Source organism: Oncorhynchus kisutch, unplaced genomic scaffold (assembly GCF_002021735.2).
Source record: "Oncorhynchus kisutch isolate 150728-3 unplaced genomic scaffold, Okis_V2 Okis03b-Okis08b_hom, whole genome shotgun sequence".
Classification (NCBI taxonomy): domain Eukaryota; kingdom Metazoa; phylum Chordata; class Actinopteri; order Salmoniformes; family Salmonidae; genus Oncorhynchus; species Oncorhynchus kisutch.
The window spans coordinates 4,743,177-4,768,869 of NW_022261980.1; the positions used below are offsets into that span (position 1 = coordinate 4,743,177).

Consider the following 25,693-nt stretch of genomic DNA (forward strand, 5'->3'; position numbering starts at 1 on the left):
GTCTAGGGTGTCCGGGAGGATGCTGTTGATGTGAGCCATGACCAGCCTTTCAAAGCACTTCATGGCTACTGACGTGAGTGCCACGGGGCGGTAATCATTTAGGCAGGTTACTTTCGCTTCCTTGGGCACATAGACTATGGTGGTCTGCTTGAAACATGTAGGTGTTACAGACTCGGTCAGGGAGAGGTTGAAAATGTCAGTGAAGCATGCATGCTTTGATTACATGTCCTGGTCATCCGTCTGGCCCAGCGGCTTTGTTAATGTTGACCTGTTTAAAGGTTTTGTTCACATCGGCTACAGAGTGCGTTATCACACAGTCATCCAGAACAGCTGGTGCTGTTGTGCATGCTTCAGTGTTGCTTGCCTCGAAGCGAGCATAAAAGGCATTTAGCTCGTCTGGTAGGCTCGCGTCACTGGGCGGCTCGCGTCTGGGTTTCCCTTTGTAGTCCGTAATAGTTTTCAAGCCCTGCCACATCCGATGAGTATCAGAGCCGGTGTAGTAGGATTCAATCTTAATCCTGTATTGACGCTTTGCTTGTTTGATGGTTCGTCTGATGGCATAGCTGGATTTCTTATAAGTGTCCGGATTAGTCCACCGCTCCTTGGAAATGGCAGCTTTAGCCTTTAGCTCGATGCGGATGTTGCCTGTAATCCATGGCTCCTGGTTGGGATGTGTACGTACAGTCACTGTGGGAACGACGTCATCGATGCACTTATTGATGAAGCCTATGACTGAGGTGGTGTACTCCTCAATGCCATTGGAAGAATCCCGGGAACATATTCCAGTATGTGCTAGCAAAACAGTCCTATAGTATAGCATCTGCGTCATCTGACCACTTCCGTATTGAGCAAGTCACTGGTACTTCCTGCTTTAGTTTTTGCTTGCAACCAGGAATCAGGAGCATAGAATTATGGTCAGATTTGCAAAATGGAGGGCGGGGGAGAGCTTTTGTATGCATCTCTGTGTGTGGAGTAAAGGTGATCTAGGATTTTTTTTCCCCTGGTTGCACATGTGGGGCGGCAGGGTAGCCTGGTGGTTAGAGCGTTGGACTAGTAACCGAAAGGTTTCATGTTCAAATCCCTGAGCTGACAAGGTACAAATCTGTCGTTCTGTCCCTGAATAGGCAGTTAACCCACTGTTCCTAGGCCGTCATTGAAAATAAGAATTTGTTCTTAACTGACTTGCCTAGTTAAATAAAGGTTAAAAAATACAAATTAAATGTGACATGCTGGTAAAATTTTGATAAAACTGATTTAAGTTTGCCTGCATTAAAGTCCCCGGCCACTAGGAGCGCCGCTTCTGGGTGAGCATTTGATTATGGCCTTATTGAGTTGGTTGAGAACGGTCTTACTGCCAGCTTGTTTTGTGGTGGTAAATAGACGGCTACGAATAATACAGATTAGAACTCTCTTGGTGTGGTACTCTAATAATGTGGTACTCTAATAATGTGGTACTCTAATAATGTGGTACTCTACCTCAGGTGAGCAATACCTCAAGACTTCTTTAATATTAGATATCGAGCACCAGCTGTTATTGACATAAAGACACACACCCCCACCCCTCGTCCTACCAGAGGTAGCGTCTCTGTTCTGCCGGTGCATGGAAAATCCCGCTAGCTCTATGTTGTCCGTATCTTCATTCAACCACATCTCGGTGAAAGATAAGATGTTATAGTTTTTAATGTCCTGTTGGTAGGATAATCTTAATAGTAGGTCATCAATTTTATTCTCCAATGACTGCACGTTAGCAAGAAGAATGGAAGGCATTGGGAGTTTACTCGCTCGCGTCCTTTTCCGGCATCTTTTCTTCAGGCAAAAGGCGGGGATCTGGGCCTGTTCCAGTGAAAGCAGGATATCCTTCTCATCGGACTCGTTAAAGGAAAAGGTTTCTCCCAGTCTGCGGTGAGTAATCGCTTTTCTGATGTCCAGAAGTTATTTTTGGTGATAAGAGACAGTAGCAGCAACATTATGTAACACAATACGTTTTTAAAAAGTTACACAAAACGCAAAAATATATATATAAAAAAACAAAGCACCATTGGTTGAACCAGGAGTGAACTGTATACAGTCTTGGAGATTAAAAAGCACCATTGGTTGACCCAGGAGTGAACTGTATACAGTCTTGGAGATTAAAAAGCACCATTGGTTGACCCAGGAGTGAACTGTATACAGTCTTGGAGATTAAAAAGCACCATTGGTTGACCCAGGAGTGAACTGTATACAGTCTTGGAGATTAAAAAGCACCATTGGTTGACCCAGGAGTGAACTGTATACAGTCTTGGAGATTAAAAAGCACCATTGGTTGACCCAGGAGTGAACTGTATACAGTCTTGGAGATTAAAAAGCACCATTGGTTGACCCAGGAGTGAACTGTATACAGTCTTGGAGATTAAAAAGCACCATTGGTTGACCCAGGAGTGAACTGTATACAGTCTTGGAGATTAAAAAGCACCATTGGTTGACCCAGGAGTGAACTGTATACAGTCTTGGAGATTAAAAAGCACCATTGGTTGACCCAGGAGTGAACTGTATACAGTCTTGGAGATTAAAAAGCACCATTGGTTGACCCAGGAGTGAACTGTATACAGTCTTGGAGATTAAAAAGCACCATTGGTTGACCCAGGAGTGAACTGTATACAGTCTTGGAGATTAAAAAGCACCATTGGTTGACCCAGGAGTGAACTGTATACAGTCTTGGAGATTAAAAAGCACCATTGGTTGACCCAGGAGTGAACTGTATACAGTCTTGGAGATTAAAAAGCACCATTGGTTGACCCAGGAGTGAACTGTATACAGTCTTGGAGATTAAAAAGCACCATTGGTTGACCCAGGAGTGAACTGTATACAGTCTTGGAGATTAAAAAGCACCATTGGTTGACCCAGGAGTGAACTGTATACAGTCTTGGAGATTAAAAAGCACCATTGGTTGACCCAGGAGTGAACTGTATACAGTCTTGGAGATTAAAAAGCACCATTGGTTGACCCAGGAGTGAACTGTATACAGTCTTGGAGATTAAAAAGCACCATTGGTTGACCCAGGAGTGAACTGTATACAGTCTTGGAGATTAAAAAGCACCATTGGTTGACCCAGGAGTGAACTGTATACAGTCTTGGAGATTAAAAAGCACCATTGGTTGACCCAGGAGTGAACTGTATACAGTCTTGGAGATTAAAAAGCACCATTGGTTGACCCAGGAGTGAACTGTATACAGTCTTGGAGATTAAAAAGCACCATTGGTTGACCCAGGAGTGAACTGTATACAGTCTTGGAGATTAAAAAGCACCATTGGTTGACCCAGGAGTGAACTGTATACAGTCTTGGAGATTAAAAAGCACCATTGGTTGACCCAGGAGTGAACTGTATACAGTCTTGGAGATTAAAAAGCACCATTGGTTGACCCAGGAGTGAACTGTATACAGTCTTGGAGATTAAAAAGCACCATTGGTTGACCCAGGAGTGAACTGTATACAGTCTTGGAGATTAAAAAGCACCATTGGTTGACCCAGGAGTGAACTGTATACAGTCTTGGAGATTAAAAAGCACCATTGGTTGACCCAGGAGTGAACTGTATACAGTCTTGGAGATTAAAAAGCACCATTGGTTGACCCAGGAGTGAACTGTATACAGTCTTGGAGATTAAAAAGCACCATTGGTTGACCCAGGAGTGAACTGTATACAGTCTTGGAGATTAAAAAGCACCATTGGTTGACCCAGGAGTGAACTGTATACAGTCTTGGAGATTAAAAAGCACCATTGGTTGACCCAGGAGTGAACTGTATACAGTCTTGGAGATTAAAAAGCACCATTGGTTGACCCAGGAGTGAACTGTATACAGTCTTGGAGATTAAAAAGCACCATTGGTTGACCCAGGAGTGAACTGTATACAGTCTTGGAGATTAAAAAGCACCATTGGTTGACCCAGGAGTGAACTGTATACAGTCTTGGAGATTAAAAAGCACCATTGGTTGACCCAGGAGTGAACTGTATACAGTCTTGGAGATTAAAAAGCACCATTGGTTGACCCAGGAGTGAACTGTATACAGTCTTGGAGATTAAAAAGCACCATTGGTTGACCCAGGAGTGAACTGTATACAGTCTTGGAGATTAAAAAGCACCATTGGTTGACCCAGGAGTGAACTGTATACAGTCTTGGAGATTAAAAAGCACCATTGGTTGACCCAGGAGTGAACTGTATACAGTCTTGGAGATTAAAAAGCACCATTGGTTGACCCAGGAGTGAACTGTATACAGTCTTGGAGATTAAAAAGCACCATTGGTTGACCCAGGAGTGAACTGTATACAGTCTTGGAGATTAAAAAGCACCATTGGTTGACCCAGGAGTGAACTGTATACAGTCTTGGAGATTAAAAAGCACCATTGGTTGACCCAGGAGTGAACTGTATACAGTCTTGGAGATTAAAAAGCACCATTGGTTGACCCAGGAGTGAACTGTATACAGTCTTGGAGATTAAAAAGCACCATTGGTTGACCCAGGAGTGAACTGTATACAGTCTTGGAGATTAAAAAGCACCATTGGTTGACCCAGGAGTGAACTGTATACAGTCTTGGAGATTAAAAAGCACCATTGGTTGACCCAGGAGTGAACTGTATACAGTCTTGGAGATTAAAAAGCACCATTGGTTGACCCAGGAGTGAACTGTATACAGTCTTGGAGATTAAAAAGCACCATTGGTTGACCCAGGAGTGAACTGTATACAGTCTTGGAGATTAAAAAGCACCATTGGTTGACCCAGGAGTGAACTGTATACAGTCTTGGAGATTAAAAAGCACCATTGGTTGACCCAGGAGTGAACTGTATACAGTCTTGGAGATTAAAAAGCACCATTGGTTGACCCAGGAGTGAACTGTATACAGTCTTGGAGATTAAAAGCACCATTGGTTGACCCAGGAGTGAACTGTATACAGTCTTGGAGATTAAAAAGCACCATTGGTTGACCCAGGAGTGAACTGTATACAGTCTTGGAGATTAAAAAGCACCATTGGTTGACCCAGGAGTGAACTGTATACAGTCTTGGAGATTAAAAAGCACCATTGGTTGACCCAGGAGTGAACTGTATACAGTCTTGGAGATTAAAAAGCACCATTGGTTGACCCAGGAGTGAACTGTATACAGTCTTGGAGATTAAAAAGCACCATTGGTTGACCCAGGAGTGAACTGTATACAGTCTTGGAGATTAAAAAGCACCATTGGTTGACCCAGGAGTGAACTGTATACAGTCTTGGAGATTAAAAAGCACCATTGGTTGACCCAGGAGTGAACTGTATACAGTCTTGGAGATTAAAAAGCACCATTGGTTGACCCAGGAGTGAACTGTATACAGTCTTGGAGATTAAAAAGCACCATTGGTTGACCCAGGAGTGAACTGTATACAGTCTTGGAGATTAAAAAGCACCATTGGTTGACCCAGGAGTGAACTGTATACAGTCTTGGAGATTAAAAAGCACCATTGGTTGACCCAGGAGTGAACTGTATACAGTCTTGGAGATTAAAAAGCACCATTGGTTGACCCAGGAGTGAACTGTATACAGTCTTGGAGATTAAAAAGCACCATTGGTTGACCCAGGAGTGAACTGTATACAGTCTTGGAGATTAAAAAGCACCATTGGTTGACCCAGGAGTGAACTGTATACAGTCTTGGAGATTAAAAAGCACCATTGGTTGACCCAGGAGTGAACTGTATACAGTCTTGGAGATTAAAAAGCACCATTGGTTGACCCAGGAGTGAACTGTATACAGTCTTGGAGATTAAAAGCACCATTGGTTGACCCAGGAGTGAACTGTATACAGTCTTGGAGATTAAAAAGCACCATTGGTTGACCCAGGAGTGAACTGTATACAGTCTTGGAGATTAAAAAGCACCATTGGTTGACCCAGGAGTGAACTGTATACAGTCTTGGAGATTAAAAAGCACCATTGGTTGACCCAGGAGTGAACTGTATACAGTCTTGGAGATTAAAAAGCACCATTGGTTGACCCAGGAGTGAACTGTATACAGTCTTGGAGATTAAAAAGCACCATTGGTTGACCCAGGAGTGAACTGTATACAGTCTTGGAGATTAAAAAGCACCATTGGTTGACCCAGGAGTGAACTGTATACAGTCTTGGAGATTAAAAAGCACCATTGGTTGACCCAGGAGTGAACTGTATACAGTCTTGGAGATTAAAAAGCACCATTGGTTGACCCAGGAGTGAACTGTATACAGTCTTGGAGATTAAAAAGCACCATTGGTTGACCCAGGAGTGAACTGTATACAGTCTTGGAGATTAAAAAGCACCATTGGTTGACCCAGGAGTGAACTGTATACAGTCTTGGAGATTAAAAAGCACCATTGGTTGACCCAGGAGTGAACTGTATACAGTCTTGGAGATTAAAAAGCACCATTGGTTGACCCAGGAGTGAACTGTATACAGTCTTGGAGATTAAAAAGCACCATTGGTTGACCCAGGAGTGAACTGTATACAGTCTTGGAGATTAAAAAGCACCATTGGTTGACCCAGGAGTGAACTGTATACAGTCTTGGAGATTAAAAAGCACCATTGGTTGACCCAGGAGTGAACTGTATACAGTCTTGGAGATTAAAAAGCACCATTGGTTGACCCAGGAGTGAACTGTATACAGTCTTGGAGATTAAAAAGCACCATTGGTTGACCCAGGAGTGAACTGTATACAGTCTTGGAGATTAAAAAGCACCATTGGTTGACCCAGGAGTGAACTGTATACAGTCTTGGAGATTAAAAAGCACCATTGGTTGACCCAGGAGTGAACTGTATACAGTCTTGGAGATTAAAAAGCACCATTGGTTGACCCAGGAGTGAACTGTATACAGTCTTGGAGATTAAAAAGCACCATTGGTTGACCCAGGAGTGAACTGTATACAGTCTTGGAGATTAAAAAGCACCATTGGTTGACCCAGGAGTGAACTGTATACAGTCTTGGAGATTAAAAAGCACCATTGGTTGACCCAGGAGTGAACTGTATACAGTCTTGGAGATTAAAAAGCACCATTGGTTGACCCAGGAGTGAACTGTATACAGTCTGGAGATTAAAAAGCACCATTGGTTGACCCAGGAGTGAACTGTATACAGTCTTGGAGATTAAAAAGCACCATTGGTTGACCCAGGAGTGAACTGTATACAGTCTTGGAGATTAAAAAGCACCATTGGTTGACCCAGGAGTGAACTGTATACAGTCTTGGAGATTAAAAAGCACCATTGGTTGACCCAGGAGTGAACTGTATACAGTCTTGGAGATTAAAAAGCACCATTGGTTGACCCAGGAGTGAACTGTATACAGTCTTGGAGATTAAAAAGCACCATTGGTTGACCCAGGAGTGAACTGTATACAGTCTTGGAGATTAAAAAGCACCATTGGTTGACCCAGGAGTGAACTGTATACAGTCTTGGAGATTAAAAAGCACCATTGGTTGACCCAGGAGTGAACTGTATACAGTCTTGGAGATTAAAAAGCACCATTGGTTGACCCAGGAGTGAACTGTATACAGTCTTGGAGATTAAAAAGCACCATTGGTTGACCCAGGAGTGAACTGTATACAGTCTTGGAGATTAAAAAGCACCATTGGTTGACCCAGGAGTGAACTGTATACAGTCTTGGAGATTAAAAAGCACCATTGGTTGACCCAGGAGTGAACTGTATACAGTCTTGGAGATTAAAAAGCACCATTGGTTGACCCAGGAGTGAACTGTATACAGTCTTGGAGATTAAAAAGCACCATTGGTTGACCCAGGAGTGAACTGTATACAGTCTTGGAGATTAAAAAGCACCATTGGTTGACCCAGGAGTGAACTGTATACAGTCTTGGAGATTAAAAGCACCATTGGTTGACCCAGGAGTGAACTGTATACAGTCTTGGAGATTAAAAAGCACCATTGGTTGACCCAGGAGTGAACTGTATACAGTCTTGGAGATTAAAAAGCACCATTGGTTGACCCAGGAGTGAACTGTATACAGTCTTGGAGATTAAAAAGCACCATTGGTTGACCCAGGAGTGAACTGTATACAGTCTTGGAGATTAAAAAGCACCATTGGTTGACCCAGGAGTGAACTGTATACAGTCTTGGAGATTAAAAAGCACCATTGGTTGACCCAGGAGTGAACTGTATACAGTCTTGGAGATTAAAAAGCACCATTGGTTGACCCAGGAGTGAACTGTATACAGTCTTGGAGATTAAAAAGCACCATTGGTTGACCCAGGAGTGAACTGTATACAGTCTTGGAGATTAAAAAGCACCATTGGTTGACCCAGGAGTGAACTGTATACAGTCTTGGAGATTAAAAAGCACCATTGGTTGACCCAGGAGTGAACTGTATACAGTCTTGGAGATTAAAAAGCACCATTGGTTGACCCAGGAGTGAACTGTATACAGTCTTGGAGATTAAAAAGCACCATTGGTTGACCCAGGAGTGAACTGTATACAGTCTTGGAGATTAAAAAGCACCATTGGTTGACCCAGGAGTGAACTGTATACAGTCTTGGAGATTAAAAAGCACCATTGGTTGACCCAGGAGTGAACTGTATACAGTCTTGGAGATTAAAAAGCACCATTGGTTGACCCAGGAGTGAACTGTATACAGTCTTGGAGATTAAAAAGCACCATTGGTTGACCCAGGAGTGAACTGTATACAGTCTTGGAGATTAAAAAGCACCATTGGTTGACCCAGGAGTGAACTGTATACAGTCTTGGAGATTAAAAAGCACCATTGGTTGACCCAGGAGTGAACTGTATACAGTCTTGGAGATTAAAAAGCACCATTGGTTGACCCAGGAGTGAACTGTATACAGTCTTGGAGATTAAAAAGCACCATTGGTTGACCCAGGAGTGAACTGTATACAGTCTTGGAGATTAAAAAGCACCATTGGTTGACCCAGGAGTGAACTGTATACAGTCTTGGAGATTAAAAAGCACCATTGGTTGACCCAGGAGTGAACTGTATACAGTCTTGGAGATTAAAAAGCACCATTGGTTGACCCAGGAGTGAACTGTATACAGTCTTGGAGATTAAAAAGCACCATTGGTTGACCCAGGAGTGAACTGTATACAGTCTTGGAGATTAAAAGCACCATTGGTTGACCCAGGAGTGAACTGTATACAGTCTTGGAGATTAAAAAAGCACCATTGGTTGACCCAGGAGTGAACTGTATACAGTCTTGGAGATTAAAAAGCACCATTGGTTGACCCAGGAGTGAACTGTATACAGTCTTGGAGATTAAAAAGCACCATTGGTTGACCCAGGAGTGAACTGTATACAGTCTTGGAGATTAAAAAGCACCATTGGTTGACCCAGGAGTGAACTGTATACAGTCTTGGAGATTAAAAAGCACCATTGGTTGACCCAGGAGTGAACTGTATACAGTCTTGGAGATTAAAAAGCACCATTGGTTGACCCAGGAGTGAACTGTATACAGTCTTGGAGATTAAAAAGCACCATTGGTTGACCCAGGAGTGAACTGTATACAGTCTTGGAGATTAAAAAGCACCATTGGTTGACCCAGGAGTGAACTGTATACAGTCTTGGAGATTAAAAAGCACCATTGGTTGACCCAGGAGTGAACTGTATACAGTCTTGGAGATTAAAAAGCACCATTGGTTGACCCAGGAGTGAACTGTATACAGTCTTGGAGATTAAAAAGCACCATTGGTTGACCCAGGAGTGAACTGTATACAGTCTTGGAGATTAAAAAGCACCATTGGTTGACCCAGGAGTGAACTGTATACAGTCTTGGAGATTAAAAAGCACCATTGGTTGACCCAGGAGTGAACTGTATACAGTCTTGGAGATTAAAAAGCACCATTGGTTGACCCAGGAGTGAACTGTATACAGTCTTGGAGATTAAAAGCACCATTGGTTGACCCAGGAGTGAACTGTATACAGTCTTGGAGATTAAAAAGCACCATTGGTTGACCCAGGAGTGAACTGTATACAGTCTTGGAGATTAAAAAGCACCATTGGTTGACCCAGGAGTGAACTGTATACAGTCTTGGAGATTAAAAAGCACCATTGGTTGACCCAGGAGTGAACTGTATACAGTCTTGGAGATTAAAAAGCACCATTGGTTGACCCAGGAGTGAACTGTATACAGTCTTGGAGATTAAAAAGCACCATTGGTTGACCCAGGAGTGAACTGTATACAGTCTTGGAGATTAAAAAGCACCATTGGTTGACCCAGGAGTGAACTGTATACAGTCTTGGAGATTAAAAAGCACCATTGGTTGACCCAGGAGTGAACTGTATACAGTCTTGGAGATTAAAAAGCACCATTGGTTGACCCAGGAGTGAACTGTATACAGTCTTGGAGATTAAAAAGCACCATTGGTTGACCCAGGAGTGAACTGTATACAGTCTTGGAGATTAAAAAGCACCATTGGTTGACCCAGGAGTGAACTGTATACAGTCTTGGAGATTAAAAAGCACCATTGGTTGACCCAGGAGTGAACTGTATACAGTCTTGGAGATTAAAAAGCACCATTGGTTGACCCAGGAGTGAACTGTATACAGTCTTGGAGATTAAAAAGCACCATTGGTTGACCCAGGAGTGAACTGTATACAGTCTTGGAGATTAAAAGCACCATTGGTTGACCCAGGAGTGAACTGTATACAGTCTTGGAGATTAAAAAGCACCATTGGTTGACCCAGGAGTGAACTGTATACAGTCTTGGAGATTAAAAAGCACCATTGGTTGACCCAGGAGTGAACTGTATACAGTCTTGGAGATTAAAAAGCGAAGTGTTTATTGGTCAAAGGTTTTAAAGGTGTACTATGCAGAAATCCTCCGCAATTTCCTGGTTGCTAAAATTCTCAAGTGGGTATAGTGTAGAGAATCGTTGTACCATCTAAACCACTGTGAAATATATATTTCCACTACCAAAAATATAGTATTTTCACCTGTTTGAAACTGGTGTACAAAACCTAAAGTAAAAGACGCAAAAATAAAACTTTAAAAACGGGAAGCAAAGAAATAGCACACATAGAACAGATGTACCGCTTCTTCGACTTCTGAGACTAAAAAGCATTTTCAATTGAGATTATCCAATGAGTTTTCTTTTTAGTCCAGCTCTAGGCCTCATCTTTGTCCAGGAATCCGCCCCAGATTGATACAGACAAGCAACAAATTGAATCAATTCTTCAAGGGCTGAGGATTGGACATTGATTTCCACTAGGAGTGATAAGTGCTTGATAAGAATGCACCTCCATCACCGACTCACATGAAGAGGAGTAACAGAGACGAGCAAATCAATATCCACTGGCTCTGTGAGGATGCGACCATCTGGAAGAGCTACTGTGTAACAGTGAATACAAAGCAACTACAGAGGAAAAGGAAGGTGAGTACACAGTACACACTTAAACCCAGTAAAAGTATAGATTTCATGGCTTGAAACATTTTGAAACAGCACTTTATTTTCAGTGCTACATACTCATCTGGCATAATGGTTGTAGATTAATTTCTCAGGTTAGATCTGTCTTTATAAAACAATGTATTCATAATGGTTTGGTTTGAAAGCAAAACAACCGTGACCAACATAAATCATCCTGTTTCCTGTTTCTCACCCTTGTTTTACTGTTGCCTTGATTGCTGAGAATTTATATTATTATTCATATATTCTCGTCCTACCTTCCTTAAAGTGGAGGTTCAGTTTTTTACAACTTTATGTTTTTTTGCAGCCCTTTCCTGTAGTTTATGACCAAATCGCCTCTTGTGGCCTCATGGGTGGAATGTTATTCATTATTCATAAATATGTATTTTTTTAAAGTAGAAAATCCGGTGTTTCTATATGAAACGGTTTTGTTATATTTCAGTCATCTGTGATGTATATAAAGTGTAACATTGGGATGCAAACTCACAATGTTATATATATGGTACAGGTACAGGTGTCCTCTTTGTTTAAGTCCATAACCATGTGTGTGAGGTGTATACTTTTGTTTCAAAGACTACCCAGAAACACTCTGTGTGACCCTGATTTAGCCCACTGCAGTATTAAATTACCAAAATCATTAGCTAAAGTTTGTTGACTAAGTGCTGGTCACTGATAAGACCAAACTGGACTGGAAACAGCAGTGCAGTGTAATAAGACATCATATAGTGGTTTGGATCAGATTAACAGGTAGAAAGGAAGGAAAGATGCAACACTGAAGAATTGGAACAATGTCAAGGACAGGAACATGATAGCAGCACACACACACACGCGTGCACATGCACACACACACACGCACATGCACACATACACACGCACGCACGCACGCACGCACGCACGCACGCACGCACGCACGCACGCACGCACACACACACACACACACACACACACACACACACACACACACACACACACACACAGTCATCATGCCAACCTGAGCTTATAATCTTTTATGTGAAAATACAGAGTGGGGCACTTAAACCCAATTCTCTCTAATTAATATGTGTTTCACACACTCTGGACAATGGAGCCTTGTCAAGGTACAGTGTATTTGCGTATGTGTGTGTGTGTGTGTTTTGTGCACATGCATGACTGTAGTTGTGTGTGAGAGTGTGTGTGCTTCAGGGCAGCTCGTTACCTCTCTTCACCTCTCTTGTGTGTGTGTATGTGTGTGTGTGTGTGTGTGTGTGTGTGTGTGTGTGTGTGTGTGTGTGTGTGTGTGTGTGTGTGTGTGTGTGTGTGTGTGTGTGTGTGTGTGTGTGAGTGTGTGTGTGAATGTCTTGTGCACCTCTGTGTCTGTATTTTTACAATGCTTACATGTGTGTGTGTGTGTGTGTGTGTGTGTGTGTGTGTGTGTGTGTGTGTGTGTGTGTGTGTGTGTGTGTGTGTGTGTGTGTGTGTGTGTGTGTATATGTGCATGCAGGCATGTGTGTGTGTCTCCTGTTTGTGCATGCAGCTTGGGTGTGTGTATGTGTTTATTTGGGCACCAGTGGGGCGTGCTCCATGCCAGTTCATTACCTCTCTCAGACATTAAACAAGGGGTCCTTGCACCCTCAGCATGGCTGCCCAGATATACTGCCTGATGAAAAGTGTGATAAATCCTTCTGGGCCTGGCAAAGCCACAAAGCTGTTGCTAACGCTAATATACTCTGGCATTTTGGTGTTGGCTCCCTGTCACCGCTCTATCAATGAGGGCTTTATTCGAGTAATACACACACACACACGCTCACACACACACGCTCACACACACACGCTCACACACACACACACACACACACACACACACACACACACACACACACACACACACACACACACACACACACACACACATACTGTGCTATCCTGTCTTGAGTGAAGAAATGATGACGCTGAACTCAAGTCTGTGTGGCTAGAGAAGAAGGAACAATGCAACTGATTATACCAGAGAAAGACTGCATCCCAAATGGCAACCTATCCCAAAATGGGCTCATAGGGCTCTGGTCAACATTAATGCACTATATGGGGAATGGGGTGCCATTTGGGAGGCAGTCAAAGACTGAAGTACCTGGGAACAGAACCTTACAGTACTGCCTATAATGGCTACTGTCAAAAACTATGTAATTACACTTTCACTTAGGAAAGAAATCCACAATAATGATGATAATAGTGGTTCATTGACATGGAATTATCTATTTATAAAACTCTAAAACTGCTCTCGTATATTTATCTTAACTATGGATACAGAGAGATACAAAGAGTTGTGCCCATGGATACCTCAAACTGTGAAGTTATCCAGTAACAAAAACACTTAAAAAGAGGCTGAAACTTTCATCCAATCAAGATGGAGTCTGACGAAACGATGCCTTCCATTGTTAAACTGAGGAGGGTGAAGTTACCCCTAGATGCTGATCTTGGGTCAGTTTGGCATTTTCCCCACTAATGGTTAAGGTTAGGGTTAGGGTTGGGGGAGGGGATCCTAGATCTCTACCTAGGAAAAACTTGACGATTCACTGCTTTTGCTCAGGATAGACAAGTGCTCATTTACACAGACAGACGTACTTGTGTCCCAGCTCGTGGGCTATGGTGAAGGCCAGGTTGAGTCCGTTGTCCTCGGCCAGAACACACTTCCTCTTGGAGCTGCACGCCCCTCCCAGATAGGCAATACCTAACGGATGAGAGAGAGTGAATAGAGTGAGACTCGGTGAGACTAGGACCAATGTTCCCTCCCCGGGACTGCTGAGCAGAATAAATATCAGCCAGCGCAGAGAATCACAAGATTGAACTTAACTCAACTATCTAGTTTCCCAGTTAGTTAACGCTATCAACGTTTCCCTTTACTGTGGGAATTGTGATCGATTGAAAGCAATATTAGCCACTTTTAATGCAACATACCGAAACAAAACAAACTATGCAAGACGTAGTATGCAAAACTAACTATGCAAAAGCTTTGTTGTAGGCAGAATGCATTGGAGTAGGATTCTATTACACTGACAGGCACGACCTAGGCCTGTACTCTACACAGACCATAACCAATCAGAGCAGCAGTAGGACCTATATGCAAATAGACTATTGTCATATATGGATCTGTGCCACTCACTTGAACTGGACTGTGTTTACAGCATGAGCAGTGGTGAGTAGATGAGTTTGTTTTGAGATCAAAGCGAGAGCTACATGTAGCAACGAGTGTACATTTGTACATGTGTTCATATCCTATGCTAGGTTGTGAGTTCTTACCCAAGTTATAGATCATTTGTAGTCAGCAATGGGAGAGTGATTACGTCTTACAAGAGCACAAAATGTGTACATTTCTAGACATCTTTGAAAAGTGAGTCAGGTATAGGGCTTTTTTTGTCTTAAAGGGGCAGTGTTGTATTTTGAGACAGGCTTGAAAAAGCTAAGTAGCCAATAGGCAGAGGGTAGCATACTTTTTTATGATTCTCTGTAATAATGGCATGGGAATGATGATGAATTTAATGTTTTATTTTGTAAAGTGGTTTCTTGCATCAAACAACACAACAACATTTTCAGTCACCACCTTGTCTGAAGGACAAGTGGATAAGCAGGTTAATGTCAAGCCCTGCATTTATCACAGTAGATGCTCGCCGTAAATTGCACAGAATTTTGACAACGTTCAAGTTTGCGCTCAGCAGACCTGAGATTTGTTCAGTGACTACATTTTTTTGAGGGAACATTGAATAGGACTCTGGAAAGACAGTAATCACTGGTCTGACGTGACTGGATCTGAGTTAATACAGTAATCACTGGTCTGACTGACTGGATCTGAGTTAATACAGTAATCACTGGTCTGATGTGACTGGATCTGAGTTAATACAGTAATCACTGGTCTGACTGACTGGATCTGAGTTAATACAGTAATCACTGGTCTGACTGACTGGATCTGAGTTAATACAGTAATCACTGGTCTGACTGGATCTAAGTTAATACAGTAATCACTGGTCTGACTGACTGGATCTGAGTTAATACAGTAATCACTGGTCTGACTGACTGGATCTGAGTTAATACAGTAATCACTGGTCTGACTGGATCTAAGTTAATACAGTAATCACTGGTCTGACTGACTGGATCTGAGTTAATACAGTAATCACTGGTCTGACTGACTGGATCTGAGTTAATACAGTAATCACTGGTCTGACTGGATCTGAGTTAATACAGTAATCACTGGTCTGACTGACTGGATCTGAGTTAATACAGTAATCACTGGTCTGACGTGACTGGATCTGAGTTAATACAGTAATCACTGGTCTGACGTGACTGGATCTGAGTTAATACAGTAATCACTGGTATGACTGACTGGATCTGAGTTAATACAGTAATCACTGGTCTGACGTGACTGGATCTGAGTTAATACAGTAATCACTGGTCTGACTGGATCTGAGTTAATACAGTAATCACTGGTCTGACTGACTGGATCTGAGTTAATACAGTAATCACTGGTCTGACTGACTGGATCTGAGTTAATACAGTAATCAGTGGTCTGACTGACTGGATCTGAGTTAATACAGAAATCACTGGTCAGACGTGACTGGATCTGAGTTAATACAGTAATCACTGGTCTGACTGGATCTGAGTTAATACAGTAATCACTGGTCTGACTGGATCTGAGTTAATACAGTAATCAATGGTCTGACTGGATCTGAGTTAATACAGTAATCACTGGTCTGACTGACTGGATCTGAGTTAATACAGTAATCACTGGTCTGACTGGATCTGAGTTAATACAGTAATCACTGGTCTGACTGACTGGATCTGAGTTAATACAGTAATCACTGGTCTGACGTGACTGGATCTGGATCAATATAGTAATTAGAGCAGAATGTGGAGACCGCTGTGGAGACCATACTCACTTGTAAAAGACTCATGCCATAAACACAGATTTATTTCCCTCCCTCCTGTCCTTTATTTCTTTCTTCCAACCAGATGTTTCTCTCTCTCTCGCTCTTTATCTCTCTCTCTCTTTCTCATACCTGGGACATTTGTAATACTGACCCAATTTATCACAGCCTCTCTGAAGCAGTATTTTAGCCAACCATTCTCAAATGCAGTTGCCTGTCATTATACACGCATGACCATGCAAAACACACCCATGCATGCACAAATGCAAACACACACACACTAGCATGTGTACGTACACACGCACACACATGTATACACACGCACGCGCATGTATACACATAACACCCTCACAAAGGAGTATACACACGCAAACACACACACACACACACACACACACACACACACACACACACACACACACACACACACACACACACACACACACACACACACACACACACACACACAAAGGCACAGAAACACAAAACAATTGTTGTTAGCTAGAAAGACTTCTTCTGTCATGAAAAATGACTGGAAATGCATTGGACTTACTGAAACGGGCCAAACATATTGCTTTGCTCACTGTTGTTCCATTCTTGACTGCACAGTGTTAGCAGTCCTGGGATAGTATCATTTAGGAGTATGTGCTGGAGTGTTAGCAGCCCTGGGATAGTATCATTTAGGAGTATGTGGTAGAGTGTTAGCAGCCCTGGGATAGTATCATTTAGGAGTATGTGGTAGAGTGTTAGCAGCCCTGGGATAGTATCATTTAGGAGTATGTGCTATAGTGTTAGCAGCCCTGGGATAGTATCATTTAGGAGTATGTGCTAGAGTGTTAGCAGCCCTGGGATAGTATCATTTAGGAGTATGTGCTATAGTGTTAGCAGCCCTGGGATAGTATCATAGCATTAACTCCAGTTCCGGCGCCGACAGAGATGGCCGCCTCGCTTCGCGTTCCTAGGAAACTATGCCGTTTTTAGTTTTTTTACGTGTTATTTCTTACATTAGTACCCCAGGTCATCTTAGGTTTCATTACATACAGTCGAGAAGAACTACTGAAAATAAGATCAGCGTCAACTCACCATCAGTACGACCAAGAATATGTTTTTCGCGACGCGGATCCTGTGTTCTGCCTTACAAACAGGACAACGGAGTGGATTCCATGCAGCGACCCAAAAAAACGACTCCGAAAAAGAGGGAAACGAGGCGGTCTTCTGGTCAGACTCCGGAGACGGGCACACCGTGCACCACTCCCTAGCATTCTTCTTGCCAATGTCCAGTCTCTTGACAACAAGGTTGATGAAATCCGAGCAAGGGTAGCATTCCAGAGGGACATCAGAGACTGCAACGTTCTTTGCTTCACGGAAACATGGCTCACTGGAGAGACGCTATCCGAGGCGGTGCAGCCAACGGGTTTCTCCACGCATCATTGTTACTCTAACTTCCGCGACGCATATAAGGCCCTGCCCCGCCCCCCTTTCGGAAAAGCTGACCACGACTCCATTTTGTTGATCCCTGCCTACAGACAGAAACTAAAACAAGAGGCTCCCACGCTGAGGTCTGTCCAATGCTGGTCCGACCAAGCTGACTCCACACTCCAAGACTGCTTCCATCACGTGGACTGGGACATGTTTCGTATTGCGTCAGATAACAATATTGACGAATACGCTGATTCGGTGTGCGAGTTCATTAGAACGTGCGTTGAAGATGTCGTTCCCATAGCAACGATTAAAACATTCCCTAACCAGAAACCGTGGATTGATGGCAGCATTCGTGTGGAACTGAAAGCGCGAACCACTGCTTTTAATCAGGGCAAGGTGTCTGGCAACATGACCGAATACAAACAGTGCAGCTATTCCCTCCGCAAGGCTATCAAACAAGCTAAGCGTCAGTACAGAGACAAAGTAGAATCTCAATTCAAGGCTCAGACACAAGAGGCATGTGGCAGGGTCTACAGTCAATCACGGACTACAGGAAGAAATCCAGCCCAGTCACGGACCAGGATGTCTTGCTCCCAGGCAGACTAAATAACTTTTTTGCCCGCTTTGAGGACAAAACAGTGCCACTGACACGGCCTGCAACGAAAACATGCGGTCTCTCCTTCACTGCAGCCGAGGTGAGTAAGACATTTAAACGTGTTAACCCTCGCAAGGCAGCAGGCCCAGACGGCATCCTCAGCCGCGCCCTCAGAGCATGCGCAGACCAGCTGGCCGGTGTGTTTACGGACATATTCAATCAATCCCTATACCAGTCTGCTGTTCCCACATGCTTCAAGAGGGCCACCATTGTTCCTGTTCCCAAGAAAGCTAAGGTAACTGAGCTAAACGACTACTGCCCCGTAGCACTCACATCCGTCATCATGAAGTGCTTTGAGAGACTAGTCAAGGACCATATCACCTCCACCCTACCTGACACCCTAGACCCACTCCAATTTGCTTACCGCCCAAATAGGTCCACAGACGATGCAATCTCAACCACACTGCACACTGCCCTAACCCATCTGGACAAGAGGAATACCTATGTGAGAATGCTGTTCATCGACTACAGCTCGGCATTCAACACCATAGTACCCTCCAAGCTCGTCATCAAGCTCGAGACCCTGGGTCTCGACCCCGCCCTGTGCAACTGGGTACTGGACTTCCAGACGGGCCGCCCCCAGGTGGTGAGGGTAGGCAACAACATCTCCTCCCCGCTGATCCTCAACACTGGGGCCCCACAAGGGTGCGTTCTGAGCCCTCTCCTGTACTCCCTGTTCACCCACGACTGCGTGGCCACGCACGCCTCCAACTCAATCATCAAGTTTGCGGACGACACAACAGTGAGACGGTGAGACGGCCTACAGGGAGGAGGTGAGGGCCCTCGGAGTGTGGTGTCAGGAAAATAACCTCACACTCAACGTCAACAAAACTAAGGAGATGATTGTGGACTTCAGGAAACAGCAGAGGGAACACCCCCCTATCCACATCGATGGAACAGTAGTGGAGAGGGTAGCAAGTTTTAAGGTCCTCGGCATACACATCACAGACAAACTGAATTGGTCCACTCACACAGACAGCATCGTGAAGAAGGCGCAGCAGCGCCTCTTCAACCTCAAGAATTTCGGCTTGTCACCAAAAGCACTCACAAACTTCTACAGATGCACAATCGAGAGCATCCTGTCGGGCTGTATCACCGCCTGGTACGGCAACTGCTCCGCCCTCAACCGTAAGGCTCTCCAGAGGGTAGTGAGGTCTGCACAACGCATCACCGTTGGCAAATTACCTGCCCTCCAGGACACCTACACCACCCGATGTTACAGGAAGGCCATAAAGATCATCAAGGACATCAACCACCCGAGCCACTGCCTGTTCACCCCGCTATCATCCAGAAGGCGAGGTCAGTACAGGTGCATCAAAGCTGGGACCGAGAGACTGAAAAACAGCTTCTATCTCAAGGCCATCAGACTGTTAAACAGCCACCACTAACACTACTGTATCTTGCCTATGCTGCTCTGTACCATCACTCATTCATATATCCTTATGTACATATTCTTTATCCCCTTACACTGTGTATAAGACAGTAGTTTTGGAATTGTTAGTTAGATTACTTGTTGGTTATTACTGCATTGTCGGAACTAGAAGCACAAGCATTTCGCTACACTCGCATTAACATCTGCTAACCATGTGTATGTGACAAATACAATTTGATTTGATTTGATTTGATTTGGGAGTATGTGCTGGAGTGTTAGCAGTCCTGGGATAGTATCATTTAGGAGTATGTGGTAGAGTGTTAGCAGGCCTGGGATAGTTTCATTTAGGAGTATGTGCTGGAGTGTTAGCAGTCCCAGGATAGTATCATTTAGGAGTATGTGCTAGAGTGTTAGCAGTCCTGGGATAGTATCATTTAGGAGTATGTGCTGGAGTGTTAGCAGTCCCAGGATAGTATCATTTAGGAGTATGTGCTGGAGTGTTAGCAGTCCCAGGATAGTATCATTTAGGAGTATGTGCTAGAGTGTTAGCAGTCCTGGGATAGTATCATTTAGGAGTATGTGCTGGAGTGTTAGAAGCCCTGGGATAGTATCATTTAGGAGTATGTGCTGGAGTGTTAGCAGTCCCAGGATAGTATCATTTAGGAGTATGTGCTATAGTGTTAGCAGCCCTGGGATAGTATCATTTAGGAGTATGTGCTAGAGTGTTAGCAGTCCTGGGATAGTATCATTTAGGAGTATGTGCTGGAGTGTTAGCAGTCCCAGGATAGTATCATTTAGGAGTATGTGCTATAGTGTTAGCAGCCCTGGGATAGTATCATTTAGGAGTATGTGCTAGAGTGTTAGCAGCCCTGGGATAGTATCATTTAGGAGTATGTGCTGGAGTGTTAGAAGCCCTGGGATAGTATCATTTAGGAGTATGTGCTGGAGTGTTAGAAGCCCTGGGATAGTATGTTCAACATAAAACCTCTTACATCAACAGTACACTTGTTATGCATACTTAAGGACCGTTATGTCATGTAATACATATTATGTAAACAGAAATTCTTTATGTAATAGAAATGCTTGTGCTAATTGCTTGAGGCTGGTCTAGTGGGTAACGCTGCCTGCAGCACATACAGTATATAACCACAGCATGGGTATGAATCATGTTCTAGTGGGTAACACTGCCTGCAGCACATATACAACTCCAGCATGGGTATGAATCCTGGTCTAGTGGGTACCACCGCCTGCAGCACATATACAACTCCAGCATGGGTATGAATTCTGGTCTAGTGGGTAACACCACCTGCAGCACATATACAACTCCAGCATGGGTATGAATTCTGGTCTAGTGGGTAACACCACCTGCAGCACATATACAACTCCAGCATGGGTATGAATCCTGGTCTAGTGGGTAACACTGCCTGCAGCACATACAATTCCAGCATGGGTATGAATCCTGGTCTAGTGGGTACCACCGCCTGCAGCACATATACAACTCCAGCATGGGTATGAATTCTGGTCTAGTGGGTAACACCACCTGCAGCACATATACAACTCCAGCATGGGTATGAATTCTGGTCTAGTGGGTAACACCACCTGCAGCACATATACAACTCCAGCATGGGTATGAATTCTGGTCTAGTGGGTAACACCACCTGCAGCACATATACAACTCCAGCATGGATATGAATTCTGGTCTAGTGGGTAACACCACCTGCAGCACATATACAACTCCAGCATGGGTATGAATCCTGGTCGAGTGGGTAACACCGCCTGCAGCACATATACAACTCCAGCATGGGTATGAATCCTGGTCTAGTGGGTAACACTGCCTGCAGCACATATACAGCTCCAGCATGGGTATGAATCCTGGTCTAGTGGGTAAAGCTGCTTGTCGTACATATACAGCTCCAGCATAGGTATGAATCCTGGTCGAGTGGGTAACACTGCCTGCAGCACATATACAACTCCAGCATGGGTATGAATCCTGGTCTAGTGGGTAACACCGTCTGCAGCACATATACAGCTCCAGCATGGGTATGAATCCTGGTCTAGTGGGTAACACTGCCTGCAGCACATATACAACTCCAGCATGGGTATGAATCCTGGTCTAGTGGGTAAAGCTGCTTGTCGTACATATACAACTCCAGCATGGGTATGAATCCTGGTCGAGTGGGTAACACCGCCTGCAGCACATATACAACTCCAGCATGGGTATGAATCCTGGTCGAGTGGGTAACACCGCCTGCAGCACATATACAACTCCAGCATGGGTATGAATCCTGGTCGAGTGGGTAACACCGCCTGCAGCACATATACAACTCCAGCATGGGTATGAATCCTGGTCTAGTGGGTAACACCGTCTGCAGCACATATACAACTCCAGCATGGGTATGAATCCTGGTCTAGTGGGTAACACTGCCTGCAGCACATATACAATTCCAGCATGGGTATGAATCCTGGTCTAGTGGGTACCACCGCCTGCAGCACATATACAACTCCAGCATGGGTATGAATTCTGGTCTAGTGGGTAACACCACCTGCAGCACATATACAACTCCAGCATGGGTATGAATTCTGGTCTAGTGGGTAACACCACCTGCAGCACATATACAACTCCAGCATGGGTATGAATCCTGGTCTAGTGGGTAACACCGTCTGCAGCACATATACAGCTCCAGCATGGGTATGAATCCTGGTCTAGTGGGTAACACCGCCTGCAGCACATATACAATTCCAGCATGGGTATGAATCCTGGTCTAGTGGGTACACTGCCTGCAGCACATATACAATTCCAGCATGGGTACGAATTCTGGTCCATCTCCCTCGCTCTGTTTCTCATTTCACACTATCCCTGTCTGAAAATACATCTTTCAACAAAGAAATGCTTGAAGTCACAGTGATGTCACTGCACGATGGATGCTAGTGTTCAAAGCAAACTAGCTCACCAAATCTGCTACACTGACCCCAAAATCAGAAAGAGCAAAGGTATGCATGAATACTTCAGATCATTTCTTCCCAATGATGGACAAGAGAGTAAATGCTGGAAAAGAGAATACATTTGCTAAAACATCCAGAATAAACCTGTTTATATCATGATGTACTATATATATACAGTATTACTGAATATTGCGTGATGAAAAATGTATCCCAAATAAGCAGTGTGTTTAGACTACTCTATGTAATTTGGGCAGGTTTCCTTGACTCAGACTAAGCCTAATCCTAGATTAAAATACACTTTGAATGGCGATTCTCCTTGGAGAATGCTTTTTAGTCCAGGATTACGCCTCATCTATATTCAAGAAACCGACTCTATATGTACTACCTAGTACTTTAAGATTATCACAAGCATTACAGTAGGAGAGTTATCAACAGAACAAAATGCATTCGCAGCAATTTATGATCTACACTATCTGCCCAATCCATTTCTCCATTCTGGAATGTGATATTACTGGCATGCAGAAATGTTTAAAAAGCCGTTTACTCTGTGATTATATCACAGCAACAAAGGAGTGTCAGAGCGAGTTTAAAACCCAATCAGTCATCCAGCCAGCCATACAGGATGACATCATCACTCAAGTGTGTGTTATATCTTAATGTATCTGTTTGCTCACACACACGTGCACACGCACACACACACACACCTGCTTTCTGTCTACTACTGGAGACTGTCCAGATAGCCTCATTTGAATCCAGACACGACAACATACATTAAATCATGGACAAGAGAAAGGCTATCAAACCCAGATGGTGCTGTTCTGAAATACACACACACACACACACACACACACACACACACACACACACACACACACACACATGCACAAAAGCGCTCCAGACATATACGCACACATGCAAAAACTGCACACCAGCACACACACGCATACCCACACATATTATGAGCATGCATGCACACACCTTACAGGGTGAAAATGGGCCAACTAAAGTGGGCTAGTTACAGCACTAGAGCACTACTGCATGTTATTCCATCTACCGTGGACACACACGCTCAAGCACAAACTCTCTCTCTCTCTCTCTCTCTCTCTCTCTCTCTCTCTCTCTCTCTCTCTCTCTCTCTCTCTGCCTCTCTCTCAATTCAATTCAATTCAAGGGCTTTATTGGCATGGGAAACATGTGTTAACATTGCCAAAGCAAGTGAGGTAGATAATATATAAAGTGAATATATAAAGTGAAATAAACAATAAAAATTAACAGTAAACATACAGAAGTTTCAAAACAATAAAGACATTACAAATGTCATATTATATATATATATACAGTGTTTTAACAATGTACAAATGGTAAAGGACACAAGATAAAATAAATAACCATAGATATGGGTTGTATTTACAATGGTGTGTGTTCTTCACTGGTTGCCCTTTTCTCGTGGCAACAGGTCACAAATCTTGCTGCTGTGATGGCACAACTGTGGAATTTCACCCAGTAGATATGGGAGTTTTTCAAAATTGGATTTGTTTTCGAATTCTTTGTGGATCTGTGTAATCTGAGGGAAATATATCTCTCTAATATGGTCATACATTGGGCAGGAGGTTAGGAAGTGCAGCTCAGTTTCCACCTCATTTTGTGGGCAGTGAGCACATAGCCTGTCTTTTCTTGAGAGCCATGTCTGCCTACGGCGGCCTTTCTCAATAGCAAGGCTATGCTCACTGAGTCTGTACATAGTCAAAGCTTTCCTTAATTTTGGGTCAGTCACAGTGGTCAGGTATTCTGCCGCTGTGTACTCTCTGTGTAGGGCCAAATAGCATTCTAGTTTGCTCTGTTTTTTTGTTAATTCTTTCCAATGTGTCAAGTAATTATCTTTTTGTTTTCTCATGATTTGGTTGGGTCTAATTGTGCTGCTGTCCTGGGGCTCTGTAGGGTGTGTTTGTGAACAGAGCCCCAGGACCAGCTTGCTTAGGGGACTCTTCTCCAGGTTCATCTCTCTGTAGGTGATGGCTTTGTTGTGGAAGGTTTGGGAATCGCTTCCTTTTAAGTGGTTATAGAATTTAACGGCTCTTTTCTGGATTTTGATAATTAGTGTGTATCGGCCTAATTCTGCTCTGCATGCATTATTTGGTGTTCTACGTTGTACACGGAGGATATTTTTGCAGAATTCTGCGTGCAGAGTCTCAATTTGGTGTTTCTCCCATTTTGTGAAGTCTTGGTTGGTGAACGGACCCCAGACCTCACAACCATAAAGGGCAATGGGCTCTATGACTGATTCAAGTATTTTTTGCCAAATCCTAATTGATATGTTGAAATTTATGTACCTTTTGATGGCATAGAATGCCCTTCTTGCCTTGTCTCTCAGATCATTCACAGCTTTGTGGAAGTTACCTGTGGCGCTGATGTTTAGGCCAAGGTATGTATAGTTTTTTGTGTGCTCTAGGGCAACAGTGTCTAGATGAAATTTGTATTTGTGGTCCTGGTGACTGGACCTTTTTTGGAACACCATTATTTTGGTCTTACTGACATTTACTATCAGGGCCCAGGTCTGACAGGATCTGTGCATAAGATCTAGGTGCTGCTGTAGGCCCTCCTTGGTTGGTGACAGAAGCACCTCTCTCTCTCTGCCTCTCTCTCTCTCTGTCTCTCTCTCTCTGCCTCTCTCTCTCTCTCTGCCTCTCTCTCTCCCTGTCTCTATCTCTCTCTCTCTCTCTGCCTCTCCCTCTCTCTCTCGCTCTCTCTCTCTGCCCCTCTCTCTCTCTCTCTCTCTCTCTCTCTGTCTCTATCTCTCTCTCTCTCTCTGCCTCTCTCTCTCTCTCTCTCTCTGCCTCTCTCTCTCTCTCTCTCTGTCTCTATCTCCCTCTCTCTCTCTGTCTCTCTCCCTCTCTCTCTCTCTCTGCCTCTCTCTCTCTCTCTCTCTGCCTCTCCCTCTCTCTCTCTCTCTGCCTCTCTCTCTCTCTGCCTCTCTCTTGCTCTCACTTCAATTCAAAGGGCTTTATTGGCATGG

At 43.7% G+C, this 25,693-nt stretch overlaps 1 protein-coding gene across 1 annotated transcript in view; it reads right to left on the reverse strand.

Moving 5' to 3' along the window:
• Positions 1–25,693, reverse strand: part of adamts17 (ADAM metallopeptidase with thrombospondin type 1 motif, 17) — a gene marked incomplete in the record, with an annotated part of 184,084 nt that overhangs the window by 71,206 nt on the left and 87,185 nt on the right. The window contains 1 exon segment of the mRNA XM_031812744.1: positions 13,995–14,100. Coding sequence (XP_031668604.1) covers positions 13,995–14,100 — 106 coding nt within the window.